General features: G+C 37.6%; 2 protein-coding genes across 5 annotated transcripts in view; one reads left to right on the forward strand and one right to left on the reverse strand.

Annotated features, from left to right (window-relative positions):
- The window catches only part of RBM39 (RNA binding motif protein 39), a 31,193-nt gene extending 6,911 nt beyond the window's left edge, over positions 1-24,282 (reverse strand). For 2 of the 4 annotated variants that reach the window (XM_082669951.1, XM_082669950.1), the window contains exons 1-12: positions 23,999-24,282; positions 23,315-23,378; positions 21,524-21,573; positions 16,688-16,882; positions 14,018-14,083; positions 13,869-13,922; positions 10,443-10,560; positions 9,763-9,915; positions 7,238-7,375; positions 4,895-4,960; positions 2,555-2,759; positions 1,936-2,013 (exon numbers count right to left, since the gene is read on the reverse strand). In XM_082669951.1, coding sequence (XP_082526077.1) covers positions 1,936-2,013; positions 2,555-2,759; positions 4,895-4,960; positions 7,238-7,375; positions 9,763-9,915; positions 10,443-10,560; positions 13,869-13,922; positions 14,018-14,083; positions 16,688-16,882; positions 21,524-21,573; positions 23,315-23,365 — 1,174 coding nt within the window. In that variant the 5' untranslated portion in view covers positions 23,366-23,378; positions 23,999-24,282. The remainder of the gene's footprint in view (positions 1-1,935; positions 2,014-2,554; positions 2,760-4,894; positions 4,961-7,237; positions 7,376-9,762; positions 9,916-10,442; positions 10,561-13,868; positions 13,923-14,017; positions 14,084-16,687; positions 16,883-21,523; positions 21,574-23,314; positions 23,379-23,998) is intronic. The other 2 variants (XM_082669953.1, XM_082669952.1) reach the window with 1 other exon arrangement.
- On the forward strand, positions 5,329-6,818 carry LOC309832222 (large ribosomal subunit protein P1-like; the record flags this gene model as incomplete). Its single annotated transcript, XM_082669850.1, has 2 exons — positions 5,329-5,344; positions 6,398-6,818. 2 exons carry the CDS (start codon positions 5,329-5,331, stop codon positions 6,775-6,777), a joined length of 396 nt encoding a protein of 131 aa, XP_082525976.1. The 3' UTR covers positions 6,778-6,818.
- Positions 24,283-25,051: the final 769 nt, after the last annotated feature.

The raw sequence follows: 25,051 nt of genomic DNA on the forward strand, positions 1-25,051 counted from the left end.
CTAACACTGAAAAACTATAGGCGAAGATATTGTTTACAAACCAAATCAACACATTTGATACAGCAGCCAGGATATAACAGAAGATTGTTTAGAAATGAATCATATGTATTTGTATTAAATCCCTAAAGGCACCAGCCTCTAGTGAAATATCTAGAATACGGTAAACACTCTAGCATTTTTCTAAATTATTGAAAGAATGACCTGAACAATGGGAAGCAACACACGGATACAGTTTTCAGGTAAAATAGTTAACTGTCAAACCAGAGACTAGGATATATTTCTGAAGTGATGGGTTTCCTTTAGTATCTTCAATTACAGTACGTGACATTCTATGACTACGTGTTCACTGCAAAGAAATTAAATGTCTAATACTTGTTTAAATCAAAACAATAATTTATTCATAAATACAGAAATGCATTAATAGTTATAACTCTCCTTCTCATATGAATACACTAACATGATTGTCAGTAATTTTAAACAACTACCTATCAGATTTCAAAATATATCGGTTTGAAAGGAAGCACAAGACCCTAAAGTACTCACAAACTTTCGAAGTCACTAAAAAAAGGAAAACACAGAAGTGCCCCCTATAAAGAATAATGCAGATGCAGAAACGATCCTATTAATGGCTTTTCAATTGAAAAGGAAATCATGAAGCAACCACACAGAACTTTTTATATATTCAGCTGCAGTACCATGATCTTATATTGCCATACTTTCTTGGGTTAGTGTTTCTTGTCATCTAAAGTACAAACTACAAACGGTTCTTCTCAGATATTCTAAAAGCAAGACTTCAACATCTCAAAATTTAATACTATCCTAGCTCACAGATTTGGGTTAATTTCAAGTACCTGAGCCACAAAAGAGAAGAAAACAATGTGATTCATAAACTAAACCCATTGTTACATAATCGTAAGAAACTATCAATTCTCTCCCTCTTTTCCTCACCTCTCCAGGCACTTCATTCTATAACTCAAAATCTCAAAATACAGTTGACCTTTGAACAACTTGGGGATTAGGGACACCAACCATCTGAGCAGTTGAAAACCCATACGTAACTTATAGTAGACCCTCTATATCCTTAGTCCTTCCAAATTCATGGATTTAACCATGTGGTATTTACAACTGAAAAAAATCCATGTGTAAGTAAAACCCTTGCAGTTCAAACGCATGTTGTTCAAGGATCAACTGTAGTATGTTCTAATTAGGAAAGCAGTATTCTCTGCACTCTTAACACTGTAATTATTTTAAATAAAGCTTGATTCAAAGGCCTCTGGTAGCTTTCCAAACAAAAACATTACAGAAACTATTTTTCCTTTGAAACAATATAAACTTTTTGGTCTTCAATACAAGTGACAGACTTAAAGAGACTTAACAACTTACAGGGACTTCCCTGGTGGTCCAATGGTAAAAGAATCCGCCTTATAGTGCAGGGGACACGGGTAAGATCCCTAGTCAGGGAACTAAGATCCCACATGCCACGTGGCAACTAAGCCCACGCGCCTCAACTACTGAGCTCGCATGCTGCAAGCTACAGAGCCCACACACCCTGACACCTGCACACCACAACTAGAGAGAAAACCCGCATGCCACAACTAGAGAGGAGCCCACGTGCTGCAACAAAAGATCCCGTATGTCGCAACTAAGACCTGATGCAGCCAAAAAAATCAATCAATCAATCAAAACAAACCCAAAATACAACAGCAATTTCAACTAAAAATTGGTATGCAGGGTTCAAAAATACCCTGACAGTTTATTATGAGTGGATAATTATGTCCTGTATCACCACTTCCTTACATGAACTCTTGAAATCTGTAAGTTAAAAGTACTTGATGAATTGAATTCTCAGTAAGTCCTTTTAAATGCAAAAATTTGGCAAATTTTCGAATTAGGTGAAAAAACAATGATTTCAAATAGAAAAGATTCAATTCCTACCTGCCACAGCACCAAATGCCAGAGAGCCACTCATTTGCAAAGCCTGCTGTGCTGCTGGTGGGATCTGCAAGCCTGTACCTGTAAAAGAATAGGTCTTAACGTCCCTGCTTTAAGAGTGGGAAAATCCTAGTTTTCTGGTTGCTTAATACGAAAGTCACTTCATTAAAACAAATTACAGTGGTCTTTGGTAGCAGGGCAGGTGACATTTTCCAGGATCTCCTCGGGTATCAAAATCCACAAATGCTCAAGTCCCTCATATAAAGTGGCGTGATACAGTCTGCCCTCCGTACTCAGATGCAGAACTCACAGATATGGGAGGCCAACTGTACAGGCAGGACATAGTATTAAGCACTGCAACTAAATTTATTCTGAAGTATGAGGATATAATAGAAAGCAAAAGAAATCCTGTAACATATGCTGTGGTACTCAAAAAGCACCATCATAAAGTAGATTCCATTATAATTAAGGCAATGAATTTCACCTATGAAACCACATGTGCCGCCCAAGGATAACAGTCAACACCAAAATAAGAAAAAATAATTTTCCATTTATTTGTCTGCATGGTTACCTTTCTCATTACGGTATCAACAAATCATTCACAACACTAGGATAAACTTACCCTCTGCGAGTCTAGCCATTAACTGGAGACGACCAGTTGTTCCCAAGTCAATTCCAGTCCTTTCCAGTTCATCACTGTCCAAAAATGAGCTAGCACTGGAAGCATCAGTACGTTCAGTAACATGACCAACTTTCATCGGCCTTCCTGCTAGCTCAAATCCATTAAGTTGTTCCAAAGCTTTCTTGGCACATTCTGAATCAGAAAACTATACAATTGAGAGGGGGATAAAAAGTCCAGCAATTATTTACATATGCAAGGTAAAGAAACCCTTACTTATTAAAGCTAGTATATTCAATAATTACATCTGCAAGGATGATAAAGTAACAAGTTCAAGCTATAAGTAATATAACCTAAATTATCAGACCACCAACGTTTACACATATTAGATTTATTAATGTGGTGGTTTAAAGGGCAAGACATTATCAAGTAATGATACCTGTCTTTGGGAATAAAGAATCTCAGTAACAAAATGTGAAAAGTAGTTTTTCAAACATCAAAACCCTTTTTAATATGCTGGAATAAATTAAAATGTTGCTTCTTTTCTCTCTTAAAAGCACACTATTCAGGAAAATTAAAAGTTCAACTCGGGCTTCCCTGGTGGTCCAGTGGTTAAGACTCTGCACTTCCACTGCAGGGGCATGGGTTCCATCCCTGGTCAGGGAACTAAGATCCCACATACCACAATGCAGTCAAAATAAATAAATAAAAAAGAAAAAGAAAAAAAGTTCAACTCAGGTTTTTAATACAAAACTTAATTTTTAATACAAAATTCTGAGTCATTGTTTTATTGCCAGTTAAGTAAGTATTAGTCTTAATTTCAGGATGCAGACACAATAAAACTTTAATTCACACAATCTGGTTTTAATATAATGGAAGAACGGGCTATATTCTAATTCCACAGCTTCATCTTTCATCAGAATGTTGAATTGTTTAAAAATAATTTTTTTCCATTATTGAGATGGGAACAATTACAGATAGTAGTTACAAAATATAAAAACATTTACACACACAACAGAACCATGTAGATTTACATGATCTTGCTTTAAAAAATATATTTCTTTATTTATTTGACTGCACCAAGCCTTAGTTGTGGTAGGCGGGATCTTCGTTGCCACATGCAGGAGCTTTGTTGTAGTATGCACACTCTTAGTTGTGGCATGTGGGCTCTAGTTCCCTGACCAGGGATCAAACCCTGGGGCCCCTGCATTGGGAGCTCGGAGTCTTAGCCACTGGACCACCAGGAAAGTCCCTACATAATCTAGCTTTGCATACAAATCAGTAAATCATAGGAAATAGTTCATACTTGATTTATGTTAAAAAATTAAAATGCTCTGCAAAATGTCTTCATTGTTTACATGACATTTAGTAGTGTTCTAGTGAAAATATGGCCAGTGAGCAAATATTCAAGCACTAAATCTAGCACATAGAACACTAAATACTTTAGACAGTAGGAGAAAATATTTGTAAGTTGCATGTAAAATCCCTTGAACACCTTTTTTTGGGGGGAAGGGGAGATCATGCTAATGTTACTAGTAACAAATTAGCATGTTGGTGTTTTATAACTTTTTTCTTTTCACCAACACACACTGAGGTAGATAAAATCCCACTGAACGGTGGAACGTATTATCACTACAGAATAGGTTTCAATTTTATCTAAATTTGGTTATAAGACACAATTGTAATTTCTTGATAAAATCTGGGATCTCTATATTTTTAAAATTTTTTTGTGTATAATGGCAGCAATGGTGACAACTATCTGTATTTTAAACTAAAAATGTGTTTCCAGCACTTTCCAAGGTTAAAAAATAATTTGAAAAACTGTTCTCATGTAACTGGATTGCATCATGAACATTAATATTTACTTTTAAAAGGGCACCTCCATTCACAATTATTCACAATTATTCCAAGCTGCCACTTCATACCCTATTCAGGCACTGGGCTTCAACGGTCAGCTACAAACACTTTTAATAAGGCAATCCTGGTCATAGTTGTCCGACGTGTCCATATAAAAAGTAAGAGAATTCCAAGAGACCTTTATGCAACTAACATCCTGTGTCACAAAAGAGACTGAAGAAATCCTAAAGGAGTGAATGACTTCAATTACATGAACAGTTGGCTAACCAAACTGACCATAAACAGAATGATAGCAAACTGCTTTAAGTTTCACATTTGGTGGACACCTTTAGCTACTAAGAATTGGCTACTAACAGCAAAATAAGTTAAACCACTTGAAAATATTAACCTTACCTCCTTCCCCACTATCAATAACCAATAAAGCTTTACACTACGCTATTCAAATCAAAAACTTTTAAGTCATGTTAATCATGGTTAATTGCTTACCGTAATAAATCCATAACCCTTGGATCGACCTGTTTCACTGTCCATCATGAGCTGGATACTTTCAATCTAAAAATGAAAACCACAATTATTATTTATATAAATGAAAAAGGGGTGCAAAAGTATTTTACCCCTTGAAACATGATTTTAAAATGGCTCCCCCTAAAACATAATAGAAAACATATCACAATCCCTCATACCCAAAAAATCTTTCTAGAGGCCGAGGAACTTCCTAAACACGAAGTTATGCACTGGGGAGTCTTTTGCATCAAAACCCACTAAAAATCTTAAATCCTTTGCAGAATACAATGTTAAAAACTAAATCAATCTTTTTTCTTCCCCTTTGCTAAAATACACCAAATGTTAATTCTCAATTATGCCAGACACAATAAATTGCCTGAAATGTTGGCATAACTAAGAACAATGGGATGTGGCTGATGGTTGCACAACACTGTGAATATGCTACAAAGCAATGATTGTTCACCTTAACTGAGGGAACTGTATTTACTACATCACAATATCCCAACAAACTCGGTCATACAAAGGAAGCATGAACAATTAAAAAACAGCACCCACATATTATATTTCATGTTCTGGTTGTTTCAAGAACGTATTCATTTTGTAATGACTGACCAACTCATACAATTATGATTTGTGCACCATTAATATGTGTATATTTCCAATAAATATAAAGCACCCACAAAATTCAACACCCCAACTTTATCATTATTGACACATAAAACAGTTTAACAAAGGGGTTGAGTGGGGTAGTGAAAGAAAACAACGAAATGTATATCCAAGGGCCATAAAGATTAAGTAGTGGACAAGGTACGACAGGAACCAAGCTTTTTATTCATGGCCACACAATGAATTTTTTAAACCAGAGCACAGCCTACTAGTAACATTTATTCTAACATCTCTTCTAAAATGAGGAGAATTAGACTTACCCTGGTGATTCTTTTGAAAAAAATGCATAAAAAAATCAAATTACTATGTTGTGTACCAGGAACTATTAGTGTTGCAATTCAACTGTACTTCAAAAACAGACTCATGGAAAAAAAGATCAGATTTATGGCTAACAGAGAGGTGAGGTGTCGGGGGTGGAGGGCGGAGGGAAGAGTTAGATGAAAGTAGTCTAAAGGTACAAACTTCCAGTTATAAATCAGTACTAGGGATGTAGTGTATCACCACACTGCTGTATACCATAAATTAAGGCTCAAGAGTAAATCCTAAACGTTCTCGTCACAAAGGAAAAAAATTTGTTATCTATTTCTTTAATGTTGTATCTGTATGAGATGACAGATGTTCACTAAACCTATTGTAATAATTTCATGATGCATGTAAGTTTAATCACTATGTTGTACACCTTAAGCTTAGACAATGCTGTATCAATTTTATCTCAATAAAAAAAAAAAAAGAAAAACCTTTTCCTCAGCTTCCGCTAAGGTGCTCAGTCCTTCCGAGGAAGCTAAGGCCGCGTTGGGGTGAGGCCCTCACTTCATCCAGCAACTAGCACCGTGCCCGGCAGACCCTGCCTAGCCCTCGCCCGCACCGTCTCGGAGCTCGCCTACATCTACTCGGCCCTCATCCTACACGACGATGAGTTGACAGTCACGGAGGATAAGATCAATGCCCTCATTAAAGCAGCCGATGTAAATGTTGAACCTTTCTGGCCAGTCTTGTTTGCAAAGGCTTTGGCCAATGTCAACATCGGGAGCCTCATCTGCAATGTGGGGGCAGGTGGACCTGCCCCAGCAGCTGGTGCTACACCAGCAGGAGGTCCTGCCCCCTCCACCACTGCTGCCCCAGCTGAGAAGAAAGTGGAAGCAAAGAAAGAGAAATCTGAAGAGTCTGATGATGACATGAGCTTTGGTCTTTTTGACTAAACCTCTTTAGTAGCACGTTCAATAAAAAGCTGAGTTCTTTAAAAAAAAAAAAAAAAAAAGAGGACTAAATGGGCATAAACAGTCTAATTCTAATTCCTTACATATTAAGTACAGAGAAGCTTATATACCCTTAAATTTTCAGTAAGAAATACTATCCTAAGAAACAAACCAAGAAAAAAAAATCTCTTGCTCCAATGCACAGTACATTTTATCATTCAGGTCGATTTTTTAATAATTGAAGCTAATACTATGCATTTCACTGTAGCATTACAAATGTTGACAGATTCTGTCTTCAAATGCTATCTTCAGGGAAACTATCTTGATCTAAGTTGTCTCAAAAACTTTATAGAACCACTCCAATCCTAACATTAATCTCTTAGAAACATGACAAAGCAAATAAATTATTGTGCAGTTACATTTGTTTCAAGATTTAGGATCCACTAAAAAACTTGGGACTTACCCTTCCAAAAGGCTCAAAGATCCCCCGAAGCATATCTTCAGTTATGTTAAAGTGTAACGAGCCCACATAGAGCCTCATAGGTCCAGCACTTCCCTTTTGTAGATTGTTTGCCATCGCTGCAGCTCTGTTTTTTTCTGCCTACAAGTTAGTTAAGACAACACATAAGGCACATCACACATCCACTTAAGAATGAATAAATACCATTTTGAGCAGAGTAGCAAATCCCACTCATACCTTAGGTTTGCTTAATGACAACTGATATCAAATTATGCTAAGTGTAAGTCATACATAAAAGAATATTGGGGACTTCCCTGGTGGCGCAGTGGTTAAGAATCCGCCTGCCACTGCAGGGAACACGGGTTCGAGCCCTGGTCCAGGAAGATCCCACATGCCACGGAGCACCTAAGCCCATGCGCCACAACTACTGAGCCACTGCTCTAGAGCCTGCGAGCCATAACTACTGAGCCCACGTGCCACAACTACTGAAGCCAGAGCACCTAGAGCCTGTGCTCCGCAACAAGAGGACCCACCGCAATGAGAAGCCCGCGCACCACAACCAAGAGTAGCCTCCGCTAACCGCAACTAGAGAAAGCCTGCACACAGCAACAAAGACGCAATGCAGCCAAAATTAAATAATAAAATTTTTTAAAAAATTAAAAAAAACCCTACATTATGCCAGTCTAAAGCAGCATCCTGGTAACAGATATGCCAAATGTGGAAATACAAGATTATCTCCTGGAAGTGTTAAATACACTCATTATTCATGTGCTCTCAATATCACTGTTACTCAACGTACAGTACACCAACTGGCTGTCCATCTTAAAAGGATTAACATCAATATAAATCAAACCAAGTAAACCATTCAGTTCAGCAGTCATTTTTTCCCATACCAAGTACTTCTCAAAGGAAACAGTTCTCAATTTATACTCTAACACAAACTCCTTTAACAAACTGGGGCATAATAGGAGGTTAAAGTTAAATGAATTCAAAATCTCATTTATCAATGTGATTCTTCTGAGCCCTTTGCCAGGCCAACGTACACACTATTAGGTTTGTCCTCCATCATGGGAAATGAATTGAGCAATGATTCCCCCCAGCCTGCTTCCTAACAATTCTTTTCTTACTGTGACATATGATCAAATGATAAGTACCCAATATTATATACTACTAAAACACTATGTAGGACCTACCATCGTCTTTTAGAGATAGAAGGTAGTAATCTGACCACAGTTACAGCTTAACAGTGAAACTGGAATTTCACTTAAGATCTGGTTACAAATTTTGTGCCTAACTACAAAATGATGTAAAAGCTTGATGAGTAACCAGATTTTTCAGGAGTTGTAAGGAGTATTTGTTTCAGGGGTTTGAAAAGGAACGAACATAACAACTGTTATTTTGTATTGCTCAAAAAATATTCTTTAAATCCTCAGGAATTCCCTGGCAGTCCAGTGGTTAGAACTCGGCGCTTTTGCCACTGCCATGGCCCGGGTTCAACCCCTTGTGGGGGAACTAAGATCCCACAAGCCGCTCAGCAAGGCCAAAAATAAATTCTTTAAATCCTATATTCTCCATTTAAAAAATCTAAGTTATCAGGTAGTCACAGAAATCAACTTGTTTCTTAGTACAAAAAGGTACTGATGAAAAATCAAAAAACTATTTTCACGTTAATATACTCAATAAAGGGGCTTCCCTGGTGGCGCAGTGGTTGAGAGCCGATACAGGGGACACGGGTTCGTGCCCCGGTCCGGGAAGATCCCACATGCCGCGGAGCGGCTGGGCCCATGAGCCATGGCCGCTGAGCCTGCGCGTCTGGAGCCTGTGCTCCGCAACGGGAGAGGCCACAACAGTGAGAGGCCCGCGTACCACAAAAATATATATATATATATATACTCAGTAGAATGATATATCCCAATTTTTCCATACCTAAATGAACTAAAATATTAACACTAATTTCATTTTTACAAAGGCAACACTCAATTTATTGTGGAGCATCAGCAAAGAGGAATTAAATCATAATTTGGATTATCTTAAAAAACATTCTCCAAATTAGTCTGAAACATCTTACTTTCAAGAAATGCTAGAACTAACAGCTAGCTGTTCAAACTATTCTTAACATTATATAAAATCTTTCGCAAGTATGTATTTTAAAACAGTGAAAATATTAAATTTACTAAAAATGTCAAAACCATTCCATTTAAAAGATCGGAAGGGGAAAACATGTTCTTAGATGCTTCTATCCCCAAATAAGAAGTCATCACAAATCAGTAAAATTCTAGAACAAGTTCCCAAGTCTTTTCCATGAAATAAGTATTTACAACTTACATTAAAATGGAACAGGATGTTATTAAGAACACACAATTATCAAAGAAATCAAGGCAAATTTTTTTTTAAAAAGCTACCCTGAGACCATCTGACTTATGGTAGGAAGTGGTGATTGTGTAAGGCTCAAGGCGTTACAACACAACTCTAAAAAACAAGTTTCTAACACTACCAATGATCAAATTCTTAACCAAGAAAAAAGTTACCTGTGACGCCTGTACTATGATTGGCACTCCTAAAACCCGCTGGCCAGTTAATCCTATTGCTAGAGGCACTGAGCTAACATCGACAAATTCCACATAAGCAATTCCTTTGGAACGTCTTGAATTTCTATCAGAAATCATCCTCACATCTCGAACCTAAAAAGAAAACACACACTTTAGGTTCTGTTTGTGCAACCATTCACAGTAAGTATAATAATTTCAAAAGACAAAAGAGGCATATCAATGATATTGCAAAGCAAGCCATTAAAAAGATTTTTTTAAATAGGTAAATTTGTAGGCCCAATTCATTTATCAACATACATCAATTCCAACACTATTAACTTCCAAGTGAGGCAAAAAGAAATGGTATCAAAAATAAATTCCCTGGACTTCATTCAGTGGCTAAGATTCTCCACTTCCAATGCAGGGGGCCAGGTTAGATTCCTGATCAGGGAACTAGATCCCACATGCCGCAACTAAGTTTGCATGCCGCAATTAAGACCCGATGCAGCCAAATAAATAAATACTAAAAAAAAAAAAAAAAAAAAAAATTCCCTAACTAAATTCCACCAAACAAAAAAATGTATTTAGATGTTTTCTAATTTTATCTGTCACACTGACAATTGCTAAAATGTTGTTTGCAGTTTCTACTTAAATTAGCTCTGTAAATAGGCTTAGATTACCTTTCCTACTGTGGAGAAAAACTCTTCCAAATCCCTTGGCCGAATTCTTGCTGCCAGCTGCATACAGAAAACGGTCCTTGCATCTCTTTCCTCAGGAGTCAGATTATCAATAGGCTCCCTAATAGGGGTAAAGAATATAGAATTAACTTTATAATTTATTCTTTTAAAATAACTCTTAATGCACATTTTCAGTAAACAGAATAAACTTTCCTGAAACCAGTTTGTCATTACTCCCAAGCCCATTTTAACTATGATGTATATAAAATGTCCATAACATAATTCAGTGTGACTCAATGCCTTCAATATGATGATAATTTCTAAATGTTTCTTCTGATAGTATCTTACATTATCAGGACCAAAGTCCACTGGCCTCTCAATCTTACAAATGGTACTCTCTCCAGGATAATAAAGGGCCAATCAGAAGCCTGAGAGTTTAATGACAGTCACAAGTAATAACCCCTGAGTCCACACTAATGTTGGACTGGTCCAAATTAGTAGAAAGGATGTTTCCCCAAAAGGAAATCATAAAATAAAATTAAGTTTCATAATCACAAATGACAAACTTGAGAGTAAAACCCCAAATGATGAAAACTATTTGACTCTAAGAATTTTTTTTCACAAACTGAGACAGATACATGGAATACTGAGGCAGCTGTTTATCAGAATTAGATCAGTCTTACTAAGACTCTACAAATTCAATACCCGAAAAACTACTTGATGGTTGTAGAATACAGAGACAGGAACAATTAGCAAGTCAAAAATGAAAAGCAAGAGATTATCTAGCCGAATAACAATAGTGGGATTTAATCTACTCACGCTTACAAATAGATGGTGTACACTTCTAAATTTACAGAGGAAACTAAAAGTGCCCAAATATGTGAGAAAAGTAAAAGAGCACAAGAGATAAATTTAACTTAATGAACGTCAAGGAAAAATAACATTGTCTACTGACATTATTATAAATAATTCTACTAAGATTAAGGTTCTAAGTAAATCCTTAAAAATGTAAGCATAAACATGCTCTTCCTTAACCATGTTCTGGACATTCTCCGGAAGAACTTTACAAAACTCATGTTACATCCCCTTGAGAAATCTGCAAGTAATTTTAAACCTATTACCGTAACACAGCGGTACAAAGCTGACTATATCCAAAGAATGAGAACTAAATGGGAGTTTTCCCATGAAAGAAAACTAAATATTAAACAAAAACTCAGTATCTGTTACGAAGAGCGCCTTTAAGAACATTAAGGCTATCACTAAATTCTAGGGTTAGAATATGTCAAACAAGTAGACTCAAAAGTTAAAAGGTACCTTTTAAGGGAAGCCAGAACAAAAAAACAATGCTATCATGTTAACAAAACATTCCTTGAACCAAAATGGTAGACTGGATAGATCAGTCTTATCTTTTTTTAAGAGTAAAATACCTCGCAGAAACACTCAAAAACATAATATTACTACTTGAAATCAAGTCAACTCGGTTACGATTTTGGAAATTAAATACTTTTCTCAAGTAATGGAGCCAAATGATAAAACTCATGACTATTTCAACTACTTTCCCACAAGAAGTTATTTCAATAACTTAAAATTTATTAACTCCAAAGGTGAGTCAAGGCTAAAGTTTTCTACAGCTACCATTAAAAAATTTTAGACACACTGCCAACACATGAAAGAATGCTCAACATCATTAATCATTAGAGAAATGCAAATCAAAACTACAATGAGATATCACCTCACACCAGTCAGAATGGCCATCATCAAAAAATCTAGAAACAATAAATGCTGGAGAGGGTGTGGAGAAAAGGGAACACTCTTGCACTGCTGGTGGGAACGTAAATTGATACAGCCACTATGAAAAACAGTATGGAGGTTCCTTAAAAAACTACAAATATAACTACCATACGACCCAACAATCCCACTACTGGGCATATACCTTGAGAAAACCGTAATTCAAAAAGAGTCATGTACCACAATGTTCATTGCAGCTCTATTTACAATAGCCAGAAGATGGAAACAACCTAAGCGTCCATCATCAGATTAATGGATAAAGAAGATGTGGCACATATATACAAGAGAATATACTCAGCCATAAAAAGAAACGAAATTGAGTTATTTGTAGTGAGGTGGATGGACCTAGAGTCTGTCATACAGAGTGAAGTCAGAAAAAGAAAAACAAATACCGTATGCTAACACATATATATGGAATCCAAGGGAAAAAAAAAAAGGTCACAAAGAACCTAAGGGTAAGACGGGAATAAAGACACAGACCTACTAAAGAATGGACTTGAGGATATGGGGAGGGGGAAGGGTAAGCTGTGACAAAGTGAGAGAGTGGCATGGACATATATACACTACCAAACATAAAATAGCTAGCTAGTGGGAAGCAGCTGCATGGCACAGGGAGTTCAGCTCGGTGCTTTGTGACCACATAGAGGGGTGGGATAGGGAGTGTGGGAGACGCAAAAGGGAAGAGATATGGGAACGTATGTATACGCATAACTGATTCACTTTGTTATAAAGCAGAAACTAACACACCACTGTAAAGCAATTATACTCCAATAAAGATGTTAAAAAAAATTTTTAGCTACTATAAAAGGGAAATAAAAGCACATGTAGCATCTACACATTAAAGTGGGAATTTCTGCTCTGTTCTTCTCACATGCAAGTTATTGAAAACTTAAAAATTCACATTAATAATACTAGAATTGGGGGCTTCCCTGGTGGCGCAGTGGTTGAGAGTCCGCCTGCCGATGCAGGGGACACGGGTTCGTGCCCTGGTCCGGGAAGATCGCACATGCCGCGGAGCGGCCAGGCCCGTGAGCCATGGCCGCTGAGCCTGCGCATCCGGAGCCTGTGCTCCGCAACGGGAGAGGCCACAACAGTGAGAGGCCCGCGTACCGCAAAAAAAAAAAAAAAAAAAAGAAAAAAGAAAAAAAAGAAAAATAGTAATAATAACACTAGAATTGGACTTCCCTGGTGGCGCAGTGGTTAAGAATCCGCCTGCCAATGCAGGGGACATGGGTCCGAGCCCTGGTCTGGGAAGATCCCACATGCTGCAGAGCAACTAAGCCCGTGCGCCACAACTACTGAGCCTGCGCTCTAGAGCCCGTGAGCCACAACTACTGAAGCCCTCACGCCTAGAAGCCGTGCTCCGCAACGAGAGGCCACCGTGATGAGAAGCCCGTGCACCACAACGAAGAGTAGCCCCCGCTTGCCCCCACCAGAGAAAGCCCGCGTGCAGCAATGAAGACCCAACTCAGCCAAAAATAAATAAATCTTTTAAAAATTAATAATACTGTAACTGCAAAATGAATCAAGATTTAATATGATCCAAATTACTATTTGTCATTAAATTTAGCAGTAACATAAGTTGTAAAAACTTTATAAAAGCTAAAAGTATAAAACAAAAGAAATAGGGACAACAGTTACCTCACTGGGCTCTTGTCTTTTCTGAATGGACTTTTGCTTCGGGAGCGTCGTCTGCTGCAAGTTAAAAAGTTTCAAAAGTTACCCAAACAAGTACACCACGTTAGTTCCTTGAAAAACAATTTAAACAATTCAGAAGTATGTTTAAAAACCTTAATTTGATGCTATGAGGCAACCCAATCTTTCCTCGGATGGCACTGTTAAATTTTGGTCCGGAGCTAAAAAGGAAACACAAAATTACACTAGTTACAGGGTTAGGGTCTTGCTAAGATCGCGTTCATGCGCTCTCCAGCAAGTTTAACATTGTTTAGGCTGCTTGTTTTCCACCTCAATTATGAAGAGGAAATAAAGAGACTTTTTCTTCTCTTAACTCTATCCCAGGCAAACTGCTCTTACAGTTATCCATCCTGGACCACTGAGAGGTGCCAAGACCAAAGGTTACAGCCTCAAGATTTTTAATATTCTGAAAATGCTCAATTTTCAGTCTAGTTCTCTTGAACTACGTATTTATGAATACGTTCCTGAGATTTAGGGGGAAAAAAAGACACAAAGTGAAAATTATCCTGAACTTCCCTCACACCAGGACTAACTATAATTAACAATTTGGTGTGCATCTTTGCAGATCCTTCCTAAGGAATATACATGTGCTCATATATACATACATATACAATATTCATGTATGTCTTCTTGTTTGAGGAACTCTTTTTTTATTTTTATTTTTTCAGGCCACACCGCATGGCTTGTGGGATCTTAGTTCCTCAACCAGGGACTGAACCCAGGCCCCAGGCAGTGAAAACGCAGAGTGCTAACCAGGGAATTCCCTTGAGGAGTTTCTTTTAAAATATAAAGGAACTAATTCTTTCCATAATCATGAAACTCCCAACTTTTTCATTTAACAGTAAGTCTCCAAGACTGCATATAAGCATATGTAGCATGTCACACACCTCAGTTCTTTTCGACAAAATAGTCCATGGTAAAGATGTGAAGGAAGGAAGTTCATCAATCCCTCAGGAAAATTCTTTATTCGGGACTTGATATTATTAAAGGAGTGTTTTCGAAAAAGATCACAACAGTAACTTTTTAAAAAGCTTTATTCTGTAGTCTACAATATTCTAAAATGGCCCAGTAGTTTATGGCCCTTTTATTCTGAAAGACCAAACTAAGTTAAAAGGTCAGATCAGATGTCCCTTAGTGCTCATCCTGCTATCCTTTACCAGATGGGTAGCAAAATGAAAATATATAGTGGTCTTCAATCCACATTTGGATTTGTTTTCATGGACTCTATGTGCACGTATAACACCCAAGCAGTTCCAAATAAAATTGTATTAAATGGGTCCTTTGCAAAGCACACTAAAAGTGATCATTAAGAATATATATTTACTGGACAAATAAGAGTCTATAAGCTATTTCCTTTCCCCTTCAATTATAAAAGTTTCAGTTACTGCCTTGGTAGTTAAAAATCACCTGAAACCAAACATAAGAACCAAGTGAGTTTAAGTCAGACCAGAATCACAGGCTGACTTGAAGTATTCATCACTGATCAGAGATAATAATATTCAGAATTTATTAAAGCAATCCTTCCCCCCTATTTAGTTCATTCTGGTAAAAAAGAATGCAGTAAATTTTGATCAATTGGACAAAAAGCAAAGTATTTTCTAATAAAGCACTCAGACGTAAAATAACATTGTGGTCCTTTTTAAGCTGTTAAAAAGTTTATAAAATAGTCAGCTAAGAGGACCTTAGAGAACAAGGAGTGGAATCCTTTTTATTGAAAAACCTGAATCAGAACTCCAAGTATTACTAACTTTATTGGCTTCAAATAATAACAAAACATTTCATCAATAACAGTATTGTGGGTGCTCTAATTTACATTCTCTTCTCATTCAAGACTCAATAGCCTGTCAGTGGTTACCTCCTTCTTAAAAGATGAGAAAACTAAAGCTTAAGAATGTTTCTTAGAGTGTTTAACCAATTTAAAGAGCCAAGGCTCTGATTCAGGACTGTTGTCTTTGAATTCAATCTTAATCCATTCAAGTTTTAACGTTAAAACTGTTAATTTTAACGTATCCCACAGTTTACAACAATATATTTACTAACAGGAAAGACCATCATAAATCACTAGGGATTGTTAGACTGAACTGCTTAAAGAGTTGCAAGAAGGCTCTTCCCAAAGTCATTAATACATTTTAGCTTTTTAAAAATTACTATTAACGAAAACATTTCCAACATGTTTAACCACATCAGAATTTCCATAGTGATTCAACCTTCGAAAGCAGTTTTAGTGCGTTCTTACTATTAAAACACCTTAAATACAAAGATGTGTGATCATTATCAAGAAGCATGCACTAAATTCACAACTGGTCTGTCATTTCAGCTGAAAACAGCCACACAGACAAGATTGTTAACTATGTATTTGACTGACTATACATATTTGCAATTTGTATCCATCTGAGCTTTAAAAACTTTATGTTCAGTAAAGGATACTGTGATAGCTCACAAACCTTTAAGCTTTCACATATTTGGCACTACAATATCAAATCTTTTTTTTAAAAGCACTTTAGTGCTTTAGTTTGAATTGGCACACAGTAATATTTTTAGATGGAGTAACAGAAAATGTTCTGCATGCCTAGTAAAACAAACATGTATCTGTCCACACAATGCATTTCTACTGGACTTTTCAATGCCAAAATCCTTATTTAATACTTTTTAACTAATCATATTGAAAAATAAAATTCCACAATTCAAGTCACTCCTGTTACGCTGCTATCTGTAGACCCAGAAAAATCTCTCAAACCAATATGATCATAATTATAGTTACATACTAAGGACTTCTGTAACGGCCTCTGAATCTGCGATCTCGACTTCTTGAACGGCTCCGTCTCCTTTCTTTGCTTCTACTCCGCTTCCTTTCACGGCTTTTGCTCTTTTTCCTTTCTCTATCTCTACTTCGCTTCCGTTCCTTACTTTTGCTTCTTTTTCGTTCATGACTACGACTTCTGCTCTTGCTTTTTTTCCTCCTGAGAAGAAAAAAGTCACCATTATCTTGCTGATTTAAGAATATGCAAAAAATATACTTCCTTTTATGGTCAGATATATTTTGCTATTTTTACTATCATACAATGATACATAATCACTTATGGAAAAACAATTCCTAGGTAAGGCAAACAACACCCCACCTTTGCCTTCTACTACTGAAAATCAGCAGCCAGTTGACAATGAATCATTTGAGTGAGAGGGACTATAATGACCTTTCTTGACAGTCAGCTAAAGCTTTAACAAGGAGAGAACTTATTGGTAGGTATAAATCAAAACCTGAACTTTTAAATTTTTTTTTTTTTTTTGGCCATGCTGCACAGCATGCAGGATATATCTTAACCCTGACCAAGGATCGAACCCCATGCCCCCTGCAGTGGCAGCACAGAGTCACGAACCACTGGAGTACCAGGGAAGTCCCGTGAACTTTATTTAAAAGTTCTATCATATCTGGCCAACTAAGTATAACTGTAATCCAAAACATACAGTAATAGAATCAAAGTTACAATAGAATACTTTAAGTATTAGTGTTGGATCATATAAAAAAGTTGCCATTAAATACACTAATTTCTCTTAAGTAAGCCAATTTTGACCCAATTTGCACATATTAATATTATATACTTTCAAAGGGCCATACAGGCATCACTATTTCGGTTTTTATGGGCAAAATTATTGCAAATAATGACAAAGGACAATAAAACTAATGCCGTAAAATGCAATCTGACACTCCCAGACTTCAATGTGACTTCAGATACTTTCTTTTTCAAGTTACAATGAGTACACCAGATATTGAAATATGCCATCTTTATGCCAGTTTATACAAGCCTGTAGGGTACAACCAAAAGGAAGAATCAACACCTTTATAAATCTTTATAAATTCTCAAGCTCTGAAAGGTAAAAAAGCCAGTCAGTCGTGTATCTTCCTGTTCATTTCTGTATTCCTCACAGCATACCACCCACTCAATTCCATAATTTTTATAATCTGTACCTCTGTCATCACCCAAATTTTAGAGGTGCCTTCAGATATTTCAATATATATTGAAAGACATTTCAAATTAAACTTATCCACTTAAATGTCATTTTGTAGTGGCTAAAAGATTATGAAACATTTTGACAACTACATCATTTGGAAATTGAATTAACTGTTTAGTCCTTATCAAAGCAAAGTTAGCACAAGAGCAATTGAAGTCTGCCTCAGAGAACCTGTAAGCAGGTCATCTTAGAGTGCATTGAAAATAGAAAATGAAGACACCCACCTTCTGGAATCTTGAAACCCACACTCCAATCACAAGGAGATGTAGAGCTTTCCAAGGAGGCAGAAACTTTGTCTAAAATTTCAAGATAATCCACCTGACTGTCAGAAATGTATATGCTAGGTAGCACATGACAGAAAATTAGGCTACACTCATTACTTATACAGAAGTCATCAAAGCAATGCCCAGAAGGGCAACAGATAACATTCCAACTTTGTTGCCTAAAAACCTGAAACTATCTCTTAGACTAAAGAATTCTGAGATAGCTATAATCAAAAATCCTAAATATTATCAATTAGGGGACAAAGTAAAAACTCCATCCCCCACAAAAAGGACAAATAAAATTTTGCTCTGCTTATAATGGCCCATTGCAGAGAGGCAGCCAACCTCCCAAATTACCTCTTTTTAGGCCCAAAGTTTATTGCGCCAAAGGAAAGGACTCGAAAATTGGAGAGCTAATTTCAACTTAAGGTCTTCCTAGGACTTTTTATAAATGAGTCCCCACCCACATCTGAAGGCAACCCCAGACAGGTAAAAAGACAGCAACATACTAAGACATTCAGAAATATAATCCTCTTTATAAAGCCCAGACAAAAATTTAAGGGTGCAAGAAAGCAGTGTACTTCTCTATAACAAGATGAAGCTTCAAAGAACATTTATTAAGTTAACTAAAGAAGGGTTATCAAAATCCACACTAATAGTCAAATCCTGTTACAACTTAAAAGGGACTTTCCAAAGTCTTTAGTGGCAGTGGAATTTTGTACTGAACATCATTGAAGTAAATGGTCCACTGGGCTGGGCCTTTGGACTTTTTGGTTATATGGCCTCTGCTGTAAAGGTGTTTTGCTATAACTGGATTTGACCTCTTCCATGTAAGAAGATCTAAATTTTAAATGCAAAGTACTCTGGAAAATAAGAAAAAAAATAGAAAAGTCATTTATTCCAAAATTTATAGATAATCCACACCACAGTAGCCAATATATTTCAACTGTGTCATTTATTGTTTTTTATCCTTTTTTGAGAAATTCCAAAAGAGCTTAACTGAATGGATGCTGGTTGCGACTTTGCAAAACTGGTTATACTAACAAATAATACTCCCATGAAGGCAAGCGCAAGTACTTAAAAAGGCATACTTTGAGGTCTTGCCAAGCTCAGGAGTATAGCTTTTCAGAAAGAAGGCTAATAGACAACCAATTTGCGTTAATATTAAACTTAGTTCCTTTTACTATTACCTGAAATCAATTGAGTGTATGTACTGAGAATTACTATTTTTTAAAAGAAAACATGTACTAGTCAACTCTCAATTTCTCATAATGTGCATTTTCTTACTACCTTAAAACTACATCCCAATACTCAATGGCTTTTAAAAAAACAATGAAGTTTTAGGATGAAAAATGCACATGGCACGTTCCTTTGGTTAAGAGACCTAATTTATACTAAAAACTAATACACAAGAACATTCTGCTTGTTTTATAATTTATGCCTAAATACAAAAATTTTTTTCTAGGTAACTTTTAAATTAATTTGAAAGATTAATTCCCTTCAGAAAAAAAATGGGTGAACAGTTACTGACTGACCAAGGGAGTCATTTAATCAGCTTTAACTGAGAATGAGGAGAATGAGAAGTCTGACAAGAGAAATAATATGTACATTTAAAAAGAAACTAGATGATAGCTGTAGTTTTGAAAAGGTTCTTCCCTTAAACAAAGAATCCTATGGCCAATTAAATTGTCCATTCTTCTATTTAGTCCCATTGGACTCTTTACATTATATATATAAACACCACTAAGTAAGCACCAGTCATTGAGAGCTTAATGCTAAATTTCCTTGTAAAAGACTGGTAGTCTTAATGAGCTCAGTTGTAGGATGATTAACAAATATAAACTGGAGATGGTATTAGTAGCAAGAAATGACATGTAAGAATGGTACAACAAAGAAGGCATGTGCCCTTATTATAGTGTAGGTCCTCATTCTTTTGGCACTTAGAGTGAGATCTTTATCCATCCACTTGGCCTGATATCTAGAGACTGAATAATTTCAATTTATATGGTTACCCCTTCCTGGGTTTTCTTTTGATTACAGAATTGCAAATCACAACGATTAATTAGGAAACTTACTTTGGTAAAAGGTCTAAAATCAGAGGACATTACACCACGCAAAGATTGGTTGACTGCCTCAAATCGTAACAATTCAAGACTAAACCCAACCCAATACCCCAACATGATTAATGAGGAGCTATAACAGACTCCCACCCAAACAGAATAAATATAGGACATGTCCTACAAATTGCATCATTTTGATCCATTACAATATTCTAGGGGTAAGAATATCGGTGTAGCAAAACCTGGACAATCCAGTCTATGGCCTCATCTATTTTATGAAATTATATTAACCTACCTTACAAACCTATCCTACCTTGTGAGGATACTGAGGTAGTATATTATGAAGCACTTAGAGCTCTTAGAAGGAAGCACCAAAAAGAAGCAAATAAGTGGCTTATTCTACATCACTTTTCATTATGCATTATGGGGTCATAAACATGACAGAACGTTTGAATATGACATCACGAAGGCTAATAAAACGTCTTAATGCTTATAATACAGAGCATGTGATGTTAAGACTCAAATGATTTTAGAGCTGAAGGAAAACTCCAAGAACAGGATCAAATTTTATAAAGCACACCTATTTAGACTTCTTGTATACCATACTCTGTACTAGTCTGTATCAGAGTTCCTATTAAGGGTTACTTCTTTAACCTAAATGACACGCATAAATATTCATAGCTTTTTGAAACTCCATTCTCACTATTAAGTCTGTCAGAGTTTAAAAAGCTTAAGAGGACGAAAGAGGAACATTAAGAAGTACTTAAGTGTGCTATAACATTACTACAAAAAGAACCTTTAGGAGCATCAAGGAGCATAAATAATTCACAGCTCTGACTCTTTCAGTAATTTAGGACAAACAATACTTCTCCACAGCCTGGTTATTACCTTCTTCTTTCTAACTATCTTCAGTGGATATAACAGTTTTACTGATAACATTGATAAAATAATATTAAACCGAAGTTAATAAATTTAAGACAAAAGACAAGCTCTAACACTAGAACTCTTATGCAGATTGTCATGGATGGACTTGGAGGGGAAGGTGTCCAAAAAGTTCCTGACACCAATTCCTGAAATTAAGGGAAGAGTCCACAGTTTTACATCCTCAAATAGTGTCTCATCCCAGAAAGTAAAGAACCTACTTTTCTAAAAAAGGCAAAGAAACCCTTCAGGAGAGAACCTTGGGTTTGATGCTTTAGCCACAGGAATACAACTTAAAAAATCAATCACATATAGCTCCCCCCAACCCAAGTCCCTTCTTAAAACTTACTTTTTGCTACGTTCTTCATGGCCGTTGGCACTGCTCAACTTGTTCTCATCCTAAGCAGGGTTGATAGAAGAACATCATGAGGACGAAGTGGTAACATTTCAAGTTGTCAAAGGGTAAAGGGAATAGGAATAAGAAAATACAAAACAATTTTAAAACTAATTACTTATTTACAGTTTAACATGGAAGGCTATAAAAAAATTTAGATGGATATGTGTTTAACCACTTTGTTGCTTACAAATTAAGTCATCAAGATACAAAAATAAAAATGCATATTAACACGTCAAATTTTATTTTCTTACATAGTTAGATAGTAAGTTATCCAGATTTACAGTGTTGAAGTGGTTAAATAGAATTTCTATAAAACATGAATGAAGTCCTGTTGAGTTTTATTCCATGTGCTATGGCCCCTTTGGTCAGTACCATGGCTCTATTTCTGCCTAAGCCCCATGTGGCCATGCTAGCAGCCAGCCACTATCGATTTCCTGTGACCGATGCCATTCCTGAGATCTTCGCCCATTTCCGTTGGAGGGTTGGGACTGTAAGAGCTTGATGCCACCTCTGTCACACATCTCGCCCTGAAGCAAACAGGGATTCACACTGCTTTAGTAATGTTGACTCCCAAGAACCCAAGAAAGTCAATTAATAATCGACCAGTCCTACTTCCATACCTGTTTACATGGAATTACATCCATGTTAAACTAAGACAGAATCTTAACATTAAAATAGAAAGTAGCGCTTCAAGAGTCTAAGCATTACAAAACTACATACACTATTCAAAGCTTTAAAGAATTCATCCAAATTGGTACCACATGGTCGAGCTATACACTCCAAAAACAAATGTATTATTTTTAAAAGGTTTAGCGCAATGTTTATTTTAAAGTTTGATCACATCAGTTATAGGAGTATAAGTGCTAATTTACAAAGCTTACAGTTTGTGACATCAGTGATAACGCATGCATACTGCTATTTTCACCACCAACTGGTGAAAGAATGAAAAGACACTTTTACTGTGATACTGAAATGGGTCAAAGACTGTATTATTAGTCAAAATAACTCCTTTGTAGTTTTGTGTGTGAAATATGACAGGGACTAATTAAAAATAAAACAATATGGAGAACAGTTAAAACAGTCATCAAGTGACTCAAGTTGTGATATTGCCTCTTTTGCTTTAAGAATTTGTTTTATTCAGGGATCCAAGAATTTTGGTAATTTTTAACTGAGCAGATCATCACCTGCCTGTTTTAATATTGACTATTACCAGTCTCATGTATAGGATAAATTTTTAAATCTCACCCATTTCTTCTTGTAAGACTTGTCTTATTTAAAGATTTGCTTGCCACAGACTGGTTATGCTGTGTTATTCTTGGACCCCTGCTGCTTTCCCAAACCACTACATTCACCTTTTTGCTATACCAAACTGGAGCTGGTAATTCTTAGTTGAGTCATTTTACCTAGGGGACCACGGTACAGCGATAAGTCACTCAATTACTACCTTATGATTGACAGTTCACACTGGAATCAAAGGTGAATTCATGGGAGTAGAGGTGAGATATCGTTAGGCAAGTCTACAAAGAGAGATAGATGGGCATTTATTCATCACGCTGAAGTGAAACTACTGCACAATATTATTACATCAATAGCATATATTTACTTTTGTAAGTTACACTTAATGCATCTCTGATAAGATAAATCAAGAGGGCTCCGGGGAGGTTAGTTTACATTTCAGCAGTAGTTTCGTGAATAATGCTAAATTAAGAAATAGATAAACCTCACCGACTTGTTTTTTCTCACCTTCTTGTAAGGAGCCTCAAGCATTGCTTCAATATCAATATCGTCTGCCATTTTCTCTGAACGCCTAGGTAAAGAATAAGAATGAAAAATTCAATGAGTAAACAATTTTAAATTTTGCTAAATTTCCTTCTTACCGGACATATTCCAAAACTTCCGAGACGCCCCACAAAACGACTAAGGTGGGACGACGCACTTTAGTAGGCTTGACAATTAAACCTGAAATGTCCCCAAGACCGAACACGCTAAAGCAGATTAAGTATCCGATTTTTAAAAAGCCTGTAATGCCTCAAAAAACAACCCGAGAGCATCGAACGAAAGCTCCTCTTTCCGCGCAAAAACCCGCGCTGCCATTTTAGGGGCAAAGGGAAACTCCCTCGGTTGGGAGGAGTTCGGTGCCAAGACAGCATTCGGCTGGCGCCATGTTGGGAGGTCGCGGTCGTCGCAGGCCTCGAAGGGACAGGTCGCCATCTGCCCGAGGCCTCTCTGGAGCCCATGCCACCCGAAAACCCTGAAATCTACCCGACCGAAAAAGAAGGGCGCGGTCTTCGAAATGAAGCCCATTTCTCGAAAGCCTGCCCCCCCCACCCCGTCGCTTAAGACCGCCTAAGGAGTGCCCCTCAACCCAGAAAAGAACCACACCTCAGAAAAGCCCTGCAAATACGGGGGTCCGCGACGCCTCCTTACCTGTGCGGGCTTTCGGGGCCCCAGCGGTGCTCGTATTCGGAAAGAGGGGGGTTGCTACTGCCGCCGCTGTTGCTACTGTTAAGCCGCTAGGCCCAGGCCGCAGTACCACCCAGCCCAAATTTCGGGCTCCGAGGGCGGATAGGCCCAAGAGAATCTAAAAGAAACAATGGGATTAGAGGAGCCCGCGCGGGAGTTCAGGAAGGCGGCTTCGGCAGCGGAGGATCCACCCCGGCGACAGCGTCGGCAAGCTCTCTGAAATGGCGGCCGCGGCTTCCCTGTACTAACATTCACCAACAGAGATACACACACACAAACACACGGGGCCTCACAGAGCCCTCAGCACGGGCTCTCGCGAGAAGCTGCTCTTAGTTTCAGTCCGGAGCAGCGGAAATATCGCGAGATCTAGCCATAGGGCCCAGCGACCGTGGCCTAATCTCGCGCAATGATTGCGCCACGGATATTCCCATCCCCCACTCAGAGAGGCGCTTTTGACTCCCCCCTCCAGATTGGCGTCCACATTTCGCGAGATCGCTCAAGTTGCTAGCGCAAAGACGGTTGGTACGTTTCCTGTCAATCTTCTAGAAAACTCACCGTTGAGTGGAGCATGGTGGTCACCGCCCCCTCGTGGCACCTCCCAGCGACTATCAGAAGGTTTCTCCCTCAGCGTTGACGGCTTTCCACCCCTCCCGCGAGCCTCCCATCTAGATGTCTGTCAAGGTCGCCATAAAGCAACCTAGTCCATATGGCGATAGAATAAAACGAAGACGCTCATGTATAGATTATCCGCCGGGGTGAAGATGGAGTGAAAAGCATGTGAGAGAGAAGTCGAAAAGAGACGTACAGGCGTAGGGAGCTAAGGGTGTAGAATAAAAAATTAGATTTCTCGGCCTTGTGGAGCCGGTGGACTAGGCACCGCGGCGACTGTCGAGCTGCAAAACAGCCTTGGAAGTAGTGGAAAAAGGCAAAGTGAAGGTGAAAAAACACTGCTTCTCTTGGCAGTGGACCAGCTTTGTGACCCTCGAATTTATAGTCTGGCCTTGTGTCGGGGTTGCT

This window comes from Grampus griseus (assembly GCF_964374135.1).
Source record: "Grampus griseus genome assembly, chromosome: 14".
NCBI lineage: Eukaryota > Metazoa > Chordata > Mammalia > Artiodactyla > Delphinidae > Grampus > Grampus griseus.